General features: G+C 43.6%; 1 protein-coding gene across 1 annotated transcript; it reads left to right on the plus strand.

Moving 5' to 3' along the window:
• The first annotated feature begins 8,739 nt into the window (after positions 1-8,739).
• Positions 8,740-13,216, plus strand: LOC139546267 (E3 ubiquitin-protein ligase TRIM11-like). Its single transcript, XM_071354426.1, has 6 exons — positions 8,740-9,372; positions 9,499-9,594; positions 10,210-10,443; positions 10,686-10,818; positions 10,939-11,016; positions 12,252-13,216. Exons 1-6 carry the CDS (start codon positions 8,809-8,811, stop codon positions 12,818-12,820), a joined length of 1,674 nt encoding a protein of 557 aa, XP_071210527.1. The 5' UTR covers positions 8,740-8,808; the 3' UTR covers positions 12,821-13,216.
• The last annotated feature ends 1,942 nt before the right edge of the window (positions 13,217-15,158 follow it).

Raw genomic sequence — 15,158 nt, forward strand, 5'->3', positions numbered from 1 at the left:
AGATTGTTACACCAAATAATGTGATTTAAACAAAGATTTTTGGTATCCATTACTGGGAGTTACAGGATAGGTACTGTTTGGTGTAGCACAGAGAATGTTCAACCAACCTTAGCGATGCTATCTTTGTCCTCGATTCGAGGAAACAGGAGTCTCGTTAAATGTCTGTGTCCACTTGCAGGGGGTCAGTTTGGATTTAGAAAATGCTCCGCTATTAAAATAAGTACTTTTTTTTGCACCATGAAGTAATCCATCTTGTCAATTTCAAATCTTCTCTTAATGATCGAGACCGGTCTCTGTCATCATGACATGCAGCACTTTGGGGTGGACACCCACCTGTCTCGATCAATGAAAGAAGACTTGAAATAGACAAGACGTCTGCATAAATCATTGGGTAAATCACGTTATCTGGTGTAACAATCTGTAGCTACAGTTCAAATCAAATGTATGGCTAGGAAAAACTCCCTAGAAAGGCCAAAACCTAGGAAGAAACCTAGAGAGGAACCAGGCTATGAGGGGTGGCCAGTCCTCTTCTGGCTGTGCCCGGGTGGAGATTATAACAGAACATGGCCAAGATGTTCAAATGTTCATAAATGACCAGCATGGTCAAATAATAATAATCACAGTAGTTGTCGAGGGTGCAACAAGTCAACACCTCAGGAGTAAATGTCAGTTGGCTTTTCATAGCCAATCATTAAGAGTATCTCTACCGCTCCTGATGTCTCTAGAGAGTTGAAAACAGCAGGTCTGGGACAGGTAGCACGTCCGGTGAACAGGTCAGGGTTCCATAGCCGCAGGCAGAACAGTTGAAACTGGAGCAGCAGCACGGCCAGGTGGACTGGGGACAGCAAGGAGTCATCATGCCAGGTAGTCCTGGTCCTAGGGCTCAGGTCCTCCGAGAGAGAGAAAGAGAGAATTAGAGAGAGCATACTTAAATTCACACAGGACACCGGATAAGACAGGAGAAGTGCTCCAGATATAACAGACTGACCCTAGCCCCCCGACACATAAACGACTGCAGCATAAATACTGGAGGCTGAGACAGGAGGGGCCAGGAGACACTGTGGCCCCATCCGATGATACCCCCAGACAGGGCCAAACAGGCAGGATATAACCCCACCCACTTTGCCAAAGCACAGCCCCCACACCACTAGAGGGATAACTTCAACCACCAACTTACCATCCTGAGACAAGGCAGAGTATAGCCCACAAAGATCTTCGCCACGGCACAACCCAAGGGGGGGGGGGGGGGGGGGGGTGCCAACCCAGACAGGAAGATCACGTCAGTGACTCAACCCACTCAAGTGGTGCACCCCTCCTAGGGACGGCATGGAAGAGCACCAGTAAGCCAGTGACTCAGCCCCTGTAATAGGGTTAGAGGCAGAGAGAGGGGAACCGGCCAGGCAGAGACAGCAAGGGTGGTTCGTTGCTACAGAGCCTTTCCGTTCACCTTCACACTCCTGGGTCAAACTTCACTAAATCAAATGACCTACTGAAGAGATGAACATCAGCTATCTGGATTTGGATGAAGGAGAAATGGTGGGGGCTTTGGCGGGTTGCTGTGGAGGGTGCCGGGCAGTTGACCGGGGTAGGGGTAGCCAGGTGGAAAGCATGGCCAGCCGTAGAGAAATGCTTATTGAAATTCTCAATTATAGTGGATTTATTGGTGGTAACAGTGTTTCCTAGCCTCAGAGCAGTGGGCAGCTGGGAGGAGGTGCTCTTATTCTCCACTTTACAGTGTCCCAGAACTTTTTTGAGTTAGTACTACAGGATGCAAATTTCTGTTTGAAAAAGCTAGCCTTAGCTTTTCTAACTGCCTGTGTATATTTGTTCCTAACTTCCCTGAAAAGTTGCATATCACGGGGGCTATTCGATGCTAATGCAGAACGCCACACTCGAGTCTATAATACCAACATGTTTTTGGCAGACCACCACCGCCTCTGCCCAAGAACACTAAAGTAGCCTGCCTTAATGACTACCGACACGTAGCACTCACGTCTATAGCCATGAAGTGCTTTGAAAGGCTGGTCATGGCTCACATCAACACCATTATCCCAGAAACCCTAGACGCACTCCAATTTGCTTACCGCCCCAACAGATCCACAGATGATGCAATCTCTATTGCACTCCACACTGCCTTTTCCCACCTGGACAAAAAGACCTCGGTTTAAAAGCTGACAGCCATATACTTTTATTTTGAATCCTGCGTCTCTGTTGGGCTAAATCGCTGTGTGCGCTGCTATCTGTCCCGGGATCCTGCAAATTCCATATAGGAATATAGCCTAGCTGGCTCGGTGGGGTCTCAAATGGAGGCCGCTGTTGAACGTTTCCAGGGTTGCTGGAGCTGCGTTTACTTTGCTTTGTTCCGGGACAATGTGGACCGCACTGACTTTCAATGTAGCAACTGCTTGCTTGTGGAGGACTACAGGAGCGAAGTAGCTACTCTTAGCAAGCAAGTAGAAAACCTACATAAGCTACTGGGGAACCCACACCCACCTACTTTTTATTTTTCTTCCACCCCAGTAGCCAGACGCCTCTCTGGTCTGGTGGACGCCTCTCTGGTCTGGTGGACGCCTCTCTGGTCTGGTGGACGCCTCTCTGGTCTGGTGGACGCCTCTCTGGTCTGGTGGACGCCTCTCTGGTCTGGTGGACGCCTCTCTGGTCTGGTGGACGCCTCTCTGGTCTGGTGGACGCCTCTCTGGTCTGGTGGAAGTTTTGCCGCAGTGTCGGCTCTCCACAGCCGACTGACCGGTTCTAGGCAGGGTTCCATCCCCGAAGGGGTCTCCCCCTTCCCTGGAGGACGGAGCTGATCTCCAACCAACCAACCAGCCATTGAGGTCCGTTACTCGCCGTGGAAGTTTAAGGCGTCCTCTGGCAACGGCGGTCTCCATGGAAATGTTGAGCCCGGAACTGACACAGACCAGAAACAGCTTTGCCGTCCTGGATCCAGGGATTCAGCATAATGCTGCATCAAATGTACATGATCTTAGGGACATTGGCAAACACAATGTAAGTCTTTTAATTTATGTACCCCTAATTGCAACGAATACCTCTGTTTATCCTACAGCTATTGTATGCAGTAATCATGAGCCTATAGACCAGAGTTACACTGTTAGCACTGAGGCGGTGTGCAATAGTAGGAAGATGTTATGCACGCCTCTAAGAAGAGGCAACGCAACACCCTGCTGCAACTCAACTCCCCGTGAAGTGAAATAGGTATGGGACTGTAGGTGTGAGAAAGGACGACAAAAGGCGGTAATATGGGGGAAAAGGGGCTGGACGGAACCAAAGCAAAGAAAGTAAATATCAAAGCTCCCCCTCTCCTATCTAACCTGCCTACCCACTACTTACCTAACTTAGCACCACCTGGTGCCCTAACCAAAATACAGGGGGTGGTCCACCCAGGTTTTACCTAGTGTGCCTAGACTGTGAATATTCTCTCTCTCTCTCTCTCTCTCTCTCTCTCTCTCTCGCTCTCTCGCTCTCTCTCGCTCTCTCTCGCTCTCGCTCGCTCTCGCTCGCTCTCTCTCGCTCGCTCGCTCGCTCGCTCGCTCTCTCTCTCTCTCAATCAATCAATCAATCAATCAATCAATCAATCGAACACTGGCTTTTATAGCTTCAGGTGGCAATAGTAATTAGAGACAGCTGTATCTTGACGAGGGGGCGGGGTCAGTTCTCCAATTATCAATTGGGGCCGACCAATCAGCTGCTTGGGGAGAAATTCCAGGAAGCCATCTTCTGAAACACACACACTCAAATAGAAACTACAACACAGAAACTGGGGAACGTAACAGAAGACCACTTTATGCAGCTCACCCTGCACTATCAGCTCCAATGTAAATAACATGAGTAAGTCTACCTCTGATAAGCTTCCCAGTAAAGCATTAAAAGCAATCAATCAACCCAGAAAAGTGCTAAAAATAGCCCATATTAACATATGCAGCCTGAGAAACAAGGTCCATGAAGTCAATAACTTGCTTCTAACAGATGACATTCATATTCTGACTACCTCTGAAACTCACTTAGATAATACCTTTGATGATACAGTGGTAGCAATACATGGTTATAACATTTACAGAAAAGACAGAAATGCCAAAGGAGGCGGTGTTGCAGTCTATATTCAGAAACACTTTCCTGTAAAGCTTAGAGACGATCTAATGTTAAATACTGTTGAAGTAATATTCTTCTGCCTCACCTAAAGCCCATTCTGGTGAGAAGCTGCTATAGACCACCAGGTGTTAGCAGTCAGTATCTGGATAATATGTGTGAAATGATTGATAATGTATGTGATATCAACAGAGAAGTATATTTTCTGGGTGATTTAAATATTGACTGGCTATCATCAAGCTGCCCACTCAAGAAAAAACTTCAAACTGTAACCAGTGCCTGCAACCTGGATCAGGTTGTCAGTCAACCTACCAGGGTAGTTACAAACAGCACAGGAATTAAATCATTAACATGTATTGATTACATTTTTACTAACGCTGCAGAAATTTGCTTTAAAGCAGTATCCAAATCCATAGGATGTAGTGATCACAATATAATAGCCCATATCTAGGAAAACCAAAGTTCCAAAGGCTAGGCCTAATATAGTGTATAAGGGGTCAGGCTGGGCCTAATATAGTGTATAAGAGGTCATACAAGAAGTGTTGTAGTGATTCATATGTTGATGATGTAAAGAATATTTGCTGGTCTGTGGTGTGTAATGAGGAGCAACCAGGCGCTGCACTTGACACATTTATGAAACTACTTATTCCAGTTACTAATAAGCACACACCCATTAAGAAAATGACTGTACAAACTGTTAAATCCCCTTGGATTGATGAGGAATTTAAAAATTGAGAGGGATGAGGCAAAAAGTATGGCAATTAATTCTGGCAGCCCAACCGATTGGTAAACATACTGCAAATTAAAAAATCATGTGACTAAACTAAATTAAAAGAAAAAGAAACTACACTATGAAACAAAGATAAATTATATAAAGAATGATAGTAAAAAGCTTTGGGGCACCTTAAATTACATTTTTTGGGGAAAAAAAGCCAACTCGGCTCCTTCATTTATTGGTTCAGATGGCTCATTCATCACAAAGCCCACTGATATCGCAAACTACTTTAACAATACTATCAACAAGGCAGGTCCTACAGGCCCTAGTTTTGTCACACCTTGACTACTGTTCAGCCGTGTGGTCAGGTGCCACAAAAAAGGACTTAAGAAAATTGCAATTGGCTCAGAACAGGGCAGCACGGCTGGCCCTTGGATGTACACAGAGAGCTAATATTAATAATATGCATGTCAATCTCTCCTGGCTGAAAGTAGAGGAGAGATTGACTTCATCACTACTTTTATTTATGAGAGGTATTGACATGTTGAATGCACCGAGCTGTCTGTCTAAACTACTGGCACACAGCTCGGACAACCATGCATACCCCACAAGACATGCCACAAGAGGTCTCTTCACAGTCCCCAAGTCCAGAACAGACTATGGGAGGCACACAGTACTACATAGAGCCATGACTACATGGAACTCTATTCCACATCAAGTAACTGACACAAGCAGTAAAATTAGATTTAAAAACAGATAAAAAACACCTTATGGAACAGCGGGGACTGTGAAGCAACACAAATATTGGCACAGACACACACACATATGATAACATACTCACTATACAGGATTTAGTACTGTAGATATGTGGTAGTGGTGTGTCAGAATTCACCTAGCGGTCATGATTTGGGGCTGTACAAATGTTTGATGTATTAGAATCATTGATTATGCTTATGTTGTGTTAATAGAAGGGGAGGGGTTATAAGACCCCTCCCATCCTTACATTTATAGGATCCTAGACTACAGATTAACAATATATATATATATTCATTATAGAGGTTTAGTATTGTTCCACAGTTGTTTTCTCATTCACTCACTCAATGTGTGACTGAGACAGAACTCTGCAGGGGAGTGTGGGAGATAAGAGACTAGTTAGACATTCCACAATAAATCAGCTTTGGGGAGTGGACGTTTACTGCTAAGTTTAAGATACCACTAAAAGCCATTGTTTATATAGGGTTTTGGTCTCAGGAGTAAAAAGGTAATGACGTAGTCAGTGACATCACTAAGGCGGGACTTCGGTTTAATAAAACAACTGGAGACCTTTTGTTTGATGCAGAACTTATGTAACAGTATAACTTTACGCCCGTCCCCTCGCGAACCAGGGACCCTCTGCACACATCAACAACAGTCACCCACGAAGCATCGTTACCCATCGCTCCACAAAAGCCGCAGCCCTTGCAGAGCAAGGGGAACAACTACTTCTAGGTCTCAAAGCGAGTGACGTCACCGATTGAAATGCTATTAGCGCGCAGCACCGCTAACTAACTAGCCATTTCACATCCGTTACACTCACTCAGAAACATGCGTGCTATGTTCCTGTTTGTCAACTTCTGTCTGCAATTCAATTAATAAAGGTTTTTGAATGATTTAATTAAAGATATTGTCATAATGCTAATTTCACCAATGAACCAATGATTGACAAAGAAGGACGTAAGGAACGAACCCTAACAGGTGGAGTAGGGGCATGAGGGCACACAGTGTGTTGTGAAATCTGTTGTAATGTGGTCCCGTGGTCCCGTGGTGGTCCCGTGTGGCTCAGTTGGTAGAGCATGGCGCTTGCAACGCCAGGGTTGTGGGTTCATTCCCCACGGGGGGACCAGGATGAATATGTATGAACTTTCCAATTTGTAAGTCGCTCTGGATAAGAGCGTCTGCTAAATGACTTAAATGTAATGTTTTAGAATTGTATAAACTGCCTTTATTTTGCTGTACCCCAGGGATCCATAATAAATACAAATACAAATCTCAGAAAGCTATTAATTGACTACAGCTCAGCGTTCAACACCATAGTGCTCTCAAAGCTCATTAATAAGCTAAGGGCCCTGGGACTAAACACCTCCCTCTGCAACTGGATCCTGGACTTCCTGACGGGCCGCCCCCAGGTGGTAAGGGTAGGTAACAGCACATCCGCCACGCTGATCCTCAACACAGGGGCCCCTCAGGGATGCGTGCTCAGTCCCCTCCTGTACTCCCTGTTCACTCATGACTGCACGGCCAGGCACGACTCCAACACCATCATTAAATTTGCAGATGACACAACAGTGGTAGGCCTGATCACCGACAACAACGAGACAGCCTATAGGGAGGAGGTCAGAGACCTGGCCGTGTGTGGCCAGGACAACAGCCTCTCCCTCAACGTGATCAAGACAAAGGAGATGATTGTGGACTAAAAAAATTGTAAAAGACTCCAGCCACCCTAGTCATAGACTGTTCTCTCTGCTACCGCACGGCAAACGGTACCGGAGCGTCAAGTCTAGGTCCAAGAGGCTTCTAAAGAGCTTCTACCCCCAAGCCATAAGACTCCTGAAATGGCTACCCAGACTTTTTGCATTGCCCCCCCCCCCCCCTCCACACCACTGGTCACTCTCTGTTGTCAACTATGCATAGTCACTTTAATAACTCTACCTACATGTACATACTACCTCAACTAACCGGTGCCCCCCGCACATTGACTCTGTACCGGCACCCCCCTGTATATATTGTTATTTTTTAATGTTGCTCTTTAATTACTTGTTGCTTTTATCTCTTATTCTTATCCGTATTTTTTTTAAACTGCACTGTTGGTTAGGGGCTCGTAAGTAAGCATTTCACTGTTGTATTCGGCGCATGTGACTAATAAAATTGGATTTGATTTTGATTTGATGTCCAAGTAGATTTAAATCAAAACTCTACTGTCTTCTTGGAACATCGACTGTCTTCTTTTTTCTTCTATCACATTGAACTCTGTAGCCGTTTTAAAATCACCAATGGCCTCATGGTAACAACCCGGAGCAGTTTCATTCCTGTCCTGCAACTCAGTTCAGAAGGATGACGGTATCTTTGATGTGTCTGAGCGGTTTAATACATAATCCGCAACATAATTATTAACTTGACCATGCTTAAAGATATATTCAATGTCTGATTTGTTATTGTTGCCCATCTACCAATCCCTGCCCTTCATTATGAGGCTTTCGAAAAGCTCCCTTGTCTTTGTGGTTGAACCTGTGCTTGAAATTCAATACTTGACTGAGGAACCTCATAGATGTTGTATGTATGGCTGACAGAGGAAGGGTTAGTCATTAAAACATTCATTCAACCCCTATTATTTCACACAGAGTGAGGTCAGAAAAGTATTCGTACCCCTTGACTTATTTGTATGTGTATTTATTATGGATCTCCATTAGTTCCTGCCAAGACAGCAGCTACTCTTCCTGGGGTCCAGCAAAAACAAGGCAGTTACAGGGCATTTGGAAAGTATTCAGACCCCTTCCTGATAGTATTATTATAATTTATAAATTTGCAAACATTTCTAAAAACCTGTTTTTGCTTTGCTATTATGTAGTATTGTGTGTAGATTTAAAAATAATAATAATCCATTTTAGAATAAGGCTGTAATGTAACAAAATGTGGAAAAAGTCAAGGGGTTTGAGTACTTTTCGAATGCACTGTATATACCATTTCATAAACCTTGTTTTGGTTGTAATAGTGTTATATTGGAGTAGGGTTGGTTGGTGGTGCAATTATTATTATTTTTTTATCCCTTTTAAATTTTTTGTATCACAAATGTAATGTGATTGAACACGCACTAACGCGGCGACGTGCACAAACAACATGTGCGAACGTCACAATACCAAGGAAGAAGGAGAGATCCAATCCCATGACAGGCCCATGGACTCCACCCTGCAAAAAAAAAACGGTTTCCAGGGCCTGGTAGATATTTCACTGATATGTTGAAAGAATCTGGGCTACACCCTATTACCAAACCCACACATCCTGTACAGACTCGCCACTCATTCTTCCTGCTCCTGCGTCGAAACAAAATGGCGACGGGTGGTTTATCTCGGGAGCATTTTATCTGCTCTGTCTGTCTCGGTGTCTTCTCCAACCCCGTCACTATTCCCTGTGGACACAACTTCTGCCAGGGATGCATACAGGCCTACTGGAACAAAGGGGAGTGCAGCTGCCCTCTGTGTATGAGACAGTTCGCTCAGAGACCTGAGCTGGCCATGAACCATGTTCTAGACGCCCTGTCCAACACTCTCAGATTGGAGGAGCCACATCCGGACCCGGCGAAAATCTCCATTCCTCCCAGGAAAATGGCAGGGAAGTGTACAGCTATACCTGAAGACCTGGGCCAGCCAAGGGATGTGAACACATTATGTGGTGAACATGGTCAACCTCTGTCTCTGTTCTGCCTGGATGATAAGGCTCTGATCTGCGCTGAATGTGACTCTCTGGGTCATAAGACCCACAAAACCACACCTGCAGAGGAACAGATCCCCCAAATCAAGGTAAGGAGAGAAATTAGTATAAATAATGACCAAGAATTACTCTGGAGTATAATATCTACTGTAACTTTAAACTGCAGTGTCTCTGTGCAACTTTGTGCGAGTAAATAAAATGCCCTGAATTTACAGCAGAGACTGCTAAAAGAGCTGCTTGCCAAAAAGAACAATGTGTGCACGGTAAAGACGGAGATTCTCAAAGCGAAGAACACCATGGAGTCATTCAAGGTACGGTACTAACCAGGTTTCCATCCAACTTTTTTATGTGAGTAAAGTACATGTTGGATAAAATGTTTTAATGACAGGCCTGATGGAAACAGTTTATTGTTGTTGTAAACTTTCCAAAATGTCGACAAAACTAAATGCTTCAGACAAGGTGGGATCTTTTTGTGTCGGGTAAAATGAATTAGGCTAGAAATGTCGGTGGAAACTTTTTTTATGCGCAAATATTGATTTAATAACCTTCATATCGAAGTAAACTTGGAGTCGGGCGATGACATGTTGTGTGGTTCTCCCACTACGACTCGTCGGCAAAGATGAGAATGTGTCGTCAATTGGATGGAAACCTAGCTACTGTTAAATGTATTTGTACTTATATGAAAAACACTGTGGATGAGTTGAGCCACAGTGACATGTAATGGTTACAGAGTTCTTTCCATCTACAAACCATCTGATTCTATTCTAGAAGATTATTACGAGAGCCATTTGATATATAATAGGAACCTTTTGTAACATATAAAACTGGTTATTGGGAGGAAGATGAACTAAAAACAAGTGCAAGAAACCAACACTAGAAAACATCCACTGTGTCATGTCTTTTCTTCCATCACCTCTTCCTGTCAGATCTCTGCCAATCTACAGAAACAAGAGCAGCAGACAAATTTCACCATGCTGATCTCAGCCATCACAGAGGGCCAGAAACAACTGATGGACTCAATGGAGGAGAAAGAGAACGAGATGCTGCTGAAAGCGGAGAGTGAGGTACAGAAGATGGAGAAGAGATTCAAGAGCTTGGAGGACGAGGTCACTGGGATAGAGCTCACATTGCAGGGTGAAGAACCTGGGAGGTTGCTTCAGGTGAATTTACACTTTGTTTCAATAAATATTTACCAACTCGAGCCAAAAAGGCATGTCAAAAGTGGACTTTGAGCTGACGTCTGCCTTAATGGTGACATATATATTTTAGGTTTCAGGATTGTCTGTAAAACCCTGATGAAGGCTACAAGCTGAAACATGTTGGTTTTTTAATGACAACACAGCAGTTCTAGGATCAACTTCCATTGTCCTCCAAGAGTGGCTAAATATCCTCCTGTTTTCAGGATTACAATGCCCTGCAGAAAGGCTCAGTTGATGCATCTCCCTACTGTGTCAGTCTGGACCCAGAGGAGAGACTTGTTCAGGCAGGAAAACTCAGAGAGATGCTCCACATGGAGGTGGACAGGATCTGGAAGGGTCAGTACATTCATTTAATAAGTACCGTGTAATTAGACTATTTACAATAATTCAGGAAGAGAAACTGCAGCTATTCATTTAAACATCATTGTTTTCCATTACTATTTATTCTATCCACAGACCAAGGTTCTGCCGCTAGGACAGCTTTACTTGTAGATCCTACAGCTTTTAGGTGTTCACTGTCAACACTGAAACAATGTAAGTATAATGAATCTGATTAGATTTTAACATGATGTTATATTCACTTTGTGCAAGTCTCTGGTATTGAGCAATACTTCCATGTAGTCTAACGGTTCAGTACTAGACAAACACAATACCTGATATCAGAGCCTATTGTGTACAGTTGACGCACAACGCTAATCAAACTGTTGGATTAGGTTACACTCCACAATAGGATCTCGCACAACAGTTATGGCTTTAATAGCTGGGTGCTCATGTAACGGATGTGAAATGGCTAGCTAGTTAGCGGGTACGCGCTACTAGCATTTCAATCAGTTACGTCACTTGCTCTGAGACTTAAGTAGGGTTTCCCCTTGCTCTGCAAGGGCCGCGGCTTTTGTGGAGCGATGGGTAACGACGCTTCGTGGGTGTCAGTTGTTGATGTGTGCAGAGGGTCCCTGGTTCGCGCCCGTGTCGGGGCGAAGGGACGGTTTAAAGTTATACTGTTACACTCAGTCCTATCTGACACCGACTTCAAATGAAATCCCAAATTCAAGAACATTTGGAAACAGCGGCACTCAAAATAGTAAAAAAAATGTTTTATCTTAAAGGCATTAACTAATTTATTTTTTATTTCCGGTCGGGCAGGCAGACGCATTTGGGCAGTTACGCCTTCATCAGAGCATCAAAATATTTACCAAAACCATTGTATATACATTTTTATATGCAGGTGCCTAGCTGATAATTACAATTGCCTCACCTGTGTGAGGGTGGTACATAGTGGTAATAAAAACATTAGTGAACTAATGATTGTTACAATATATATATATATACACATATCACACATTTGAGAATGGTGGTGCATTTAGTTACTTCCTATTGCACAGTAAAGCCTACAAAAAATATGTTTTGGGGAATAGAAAAATAAACGTCTGGATAGAAAGATTGTGATTGAATGTAGGAAATTATACATATTTGCATAAGCATTGAAAATACAGTGCAGCTATATAATCTATAACAAAGGTCTGAATGAGAAATCATCACTTAGACCTCGAGGATCCGTGTTTTTGTATTGATAGATGAAATACCATCTCTCATTGTGAGAGCATTTTAGGGAGGTTACCCCCTCTGATAGGTGTGACCTGTTTTAGGCCCACAAAACATAAAGAGGACGGTGGGCCGTGTTTGCTTTCCTAAGTAGTGTTTTACCATAGCATATTCAATATTACCAGTAACGATGACTGTTTTTTAAGTATTCTTGACTGAATCAACAGATGAAAAGACCATCACCTTGGATCCCAACTCTGTCGGGAGACAAATCTGGCTATCTCTTGACATGACCAGTGCTAGGAACACATACCCACACATCCAGCCCCACACCCTCCACCCAGAGAGGCTCAAACAGAGTGATATGGTAAGGGGCACTCAAGGCTTCAGTAGAGGCTGCCACTTCTGGCAAGTGTACTTTATGAATCTTCCCAGTGGATCACAGGAGGACTCGTATTATGAGGTTGGGGTGATGTACAAGGAAAACGCTGGCAAAATGAAGGAGAGTTGGCGTATACGGTTTTCCACCTCTCTGTCTAAGCCACATGCTGAGGCATATTCAGGTGAGACAGCTCATACCATAACCACTGTTAACAAGTGTCTTAGCAGCATTTACATTTATTTAGACTATGACTCTGGAATCCTTGCTGTGTACGGTAATGTATCAAATACTGTAGGAAATATAAATAAAATGAACTTGGTTTTAAATCGTGTTTACTCTTTCAACACCAAATTCAGTGAACCTCTGTACCCCATGTTTGTAATCCCTAAAGGGGCAGATATTAGGTTCAATTAGGGGACCCAAATGATGAAGTTACCCATCTGTAGATGTATAGTCCCCTGAGCAGAAATCATGGAACAGTTGCATAATCTAAAATGTTAATTTGGAATACAATCTGTTTTTTTTGTACACTGTTCAAAGAAAAAGTAAAATGGCACAATTGATAGTTGTGTACTTATTAAGCATGATGCTTGCTGTGACTGCACAGAAAATAGGACTTTACCTCATTGATGTATTAAAAGTTTAATATCTTGTTTTTGCTTTTTGTTGATACAATTTATTTTCCGCTTATCATAGATTTTCTGTAATGTCAGATTGCTGGGTGGGTGAGGGTTTAAAAAACACTCCAAAAAATGTGCACTTGATGAAATTGATGGATTGAAATATCAATAAAATGCAATGTAACAAAAAGTATTTTCGTTCTTTAACCCTGTTGTGTTTTACTAACACATATTCAAAGTGTTTTATACTGAGTATATTTGTTGAAATATCAAGCTATATCTCTGAAAGGTATGTTTCAAATGTAAACCTCATCCTGAAGAGGGCTCCCGATTGGCGCTGCGGTCTAAGGCACTGCATCTCAGTGCAAGAGGCGTCACTACAGTCCGTTATGGCGGCGCACATTTGGTCCGGGGTAGGCCGTCATTGTAAAAAAGGATTTGATCTTAACTGACTTGCCTACTTAAATTTATATTTCAAGAGTGCTCTCTTTTGGGGGGGGCAGGTAGCCTAGTGGTTAGAGCGTTGGGCCAGTAACCGGAAGATTGCTGGATCGAATCCCCGAGCTGACAAGGTAAAAACCTGTCGTTCTGCCCCTGATCAAGGCAGTTAACCCACTGTTCCCCGGTAGGCCGTCATTGTAAATAAGAATTTGTTCTTAACTGACTTGCCGAGTTAAATGGGATTTATAGTGTAACAGCAGTGCCCTCTGCTGGTAGTTTAGTGTATTTCTTCCATCCTACTTGTACAGCACCACCACCACCGGAGCAAACATCAACAGATTCTTGATTTTTTTTACCAGTATTCAAACCAGCAACCTTTCAGCTCAAACCAGCAACCTTTCAGCCCAACACTCTGACCTGTGTCTACCCCCCCCCCCAATGTGAACTGTTGAAGTGGTGAAGTATAATCACTTTAGAGTTCTGGGTTACCTAGGTTACATACCGATGTGGTATTACACCTTGGTTACCATGACTTCCAAACTGGTGCATATTCTTTCCTCTGTATAGAAATACAAGTCAACATAATGGAAACACTGAAGTAAATGAGGGATACAAAGTATTTTGAAAGAAGGTGATTCCATCTCATCATGCTTAGTCTTGTATAAAAATACCCAGTTGACCATTATGTTTGCAAACAGAGATCTCAGTGTCTTTGAAAGAGGGGCCTCAAAGGAACATAGGGGGTTTAAAGTGTGTGTTTGTGTGTGTGACACAGGCGCGCGCACACACACACAGTCACCAGATCCCAGCCCAGTTCTTAGTACATCGTGCAGACAGGAATAAATATCTCTCCGGGAAGCAGAAGGGTGGAGGGGTGTGTTTCATGATTAACTACTCACGGTGTAATTCTAGAAACATACAGGAACTCAAGTCCTTTTTTTTCACCCGACGTAGAAACCTCACAATTTAAATGGCGACCATATTATCTCCCAAGATAATTCTCCTCCGTCATCGCCACGGCCATTTTTACATCCCACCTCAAGCCGATATCTCGACAGCACTCAAAGAACTTTACTGGACTTTATGCGAACTGGAAACCACATATCCTGAGGCTGCATTCATTGTAGCTGGGGATTTGAACAAAGCAACTCTGAGAACTGCCCAAGTTCTATCAACATACACTGCTCAAAAAAATAAAGGGAACACTTAAACAACACAATGTAACTCCAAGTCAATCACACTTCTGTGAAATCAAACTGTCCACTTAGGAAGCAACACTGATTGACAATAAATTGCACATGCGGTTGTGCAAATGGAATAGACAAAAGGTGGAAATTATAGGCAATTAGCAAGACACCCCCAATAAAGGACTGGTTCTGCAGGTGGTGACCACAGACCACTTCTCAGTTCCTATGCTTCCTGGCTGATGTTTTGGTCACTTTTGAATGCTGGCGGTGCTCTCACTCTAGTGGTAGCATGAGACGGAGTCTACAACCCACACAAGTGGCTCAGGTAGTGCAGCTCATCCAGGATGGCACATCAATGCGAGCTGTGGCAAGAAGGTTTGCTGTGTCTGTCAGCGTAGTGTCCAGAGCATGGAGGCGCTACCAGGAGACAGGCCAGTACATCAGGAGACGTGGAGGAGGGCAACAACCCAGCAGCAGGACCGCTACCTTCGCCTTTGTGCAAGG

The sequence above is a fragment of the Salvelinus alpinus genome, chromosome 20 (assembly GCF_045679555.1).
Source record: "Salvelinus alpinus chromosome 20, SLU_Salpinus.1, whole genome shotgun sequence".
NCBI lineage: Eukaryota > Metazoa > Chordata > Actinopteri > Salmoniformes > Salmonidae > Salvelinus > Salvelinus alpinus.

Excerpts from the sequence above, each read along its gene's own strand:
- LOC139546267 (XM_071354426.1), top strand. The coding sequence starts at position 8,809 with ATGTTGAAAGAATCTGGGCTACACCCTATTACCAAACCCACACATCCT. Across the intron at positions 9,373-9,498 it reads AACAGATCCCCCAAATCAAG|CAGAGACTGCTAAAAGAGCT; the intron begins GTAAGGAGAGAA and ends CTGAATTTACAG. Across the intron at positions 10,444-10,685 it reads AACCTGGGAGGTTGCTTCAG|GATTACAATGCCCTGCAGAA; the intron begins GTGAATTTACAC and ends TCCTGTTTTCAG.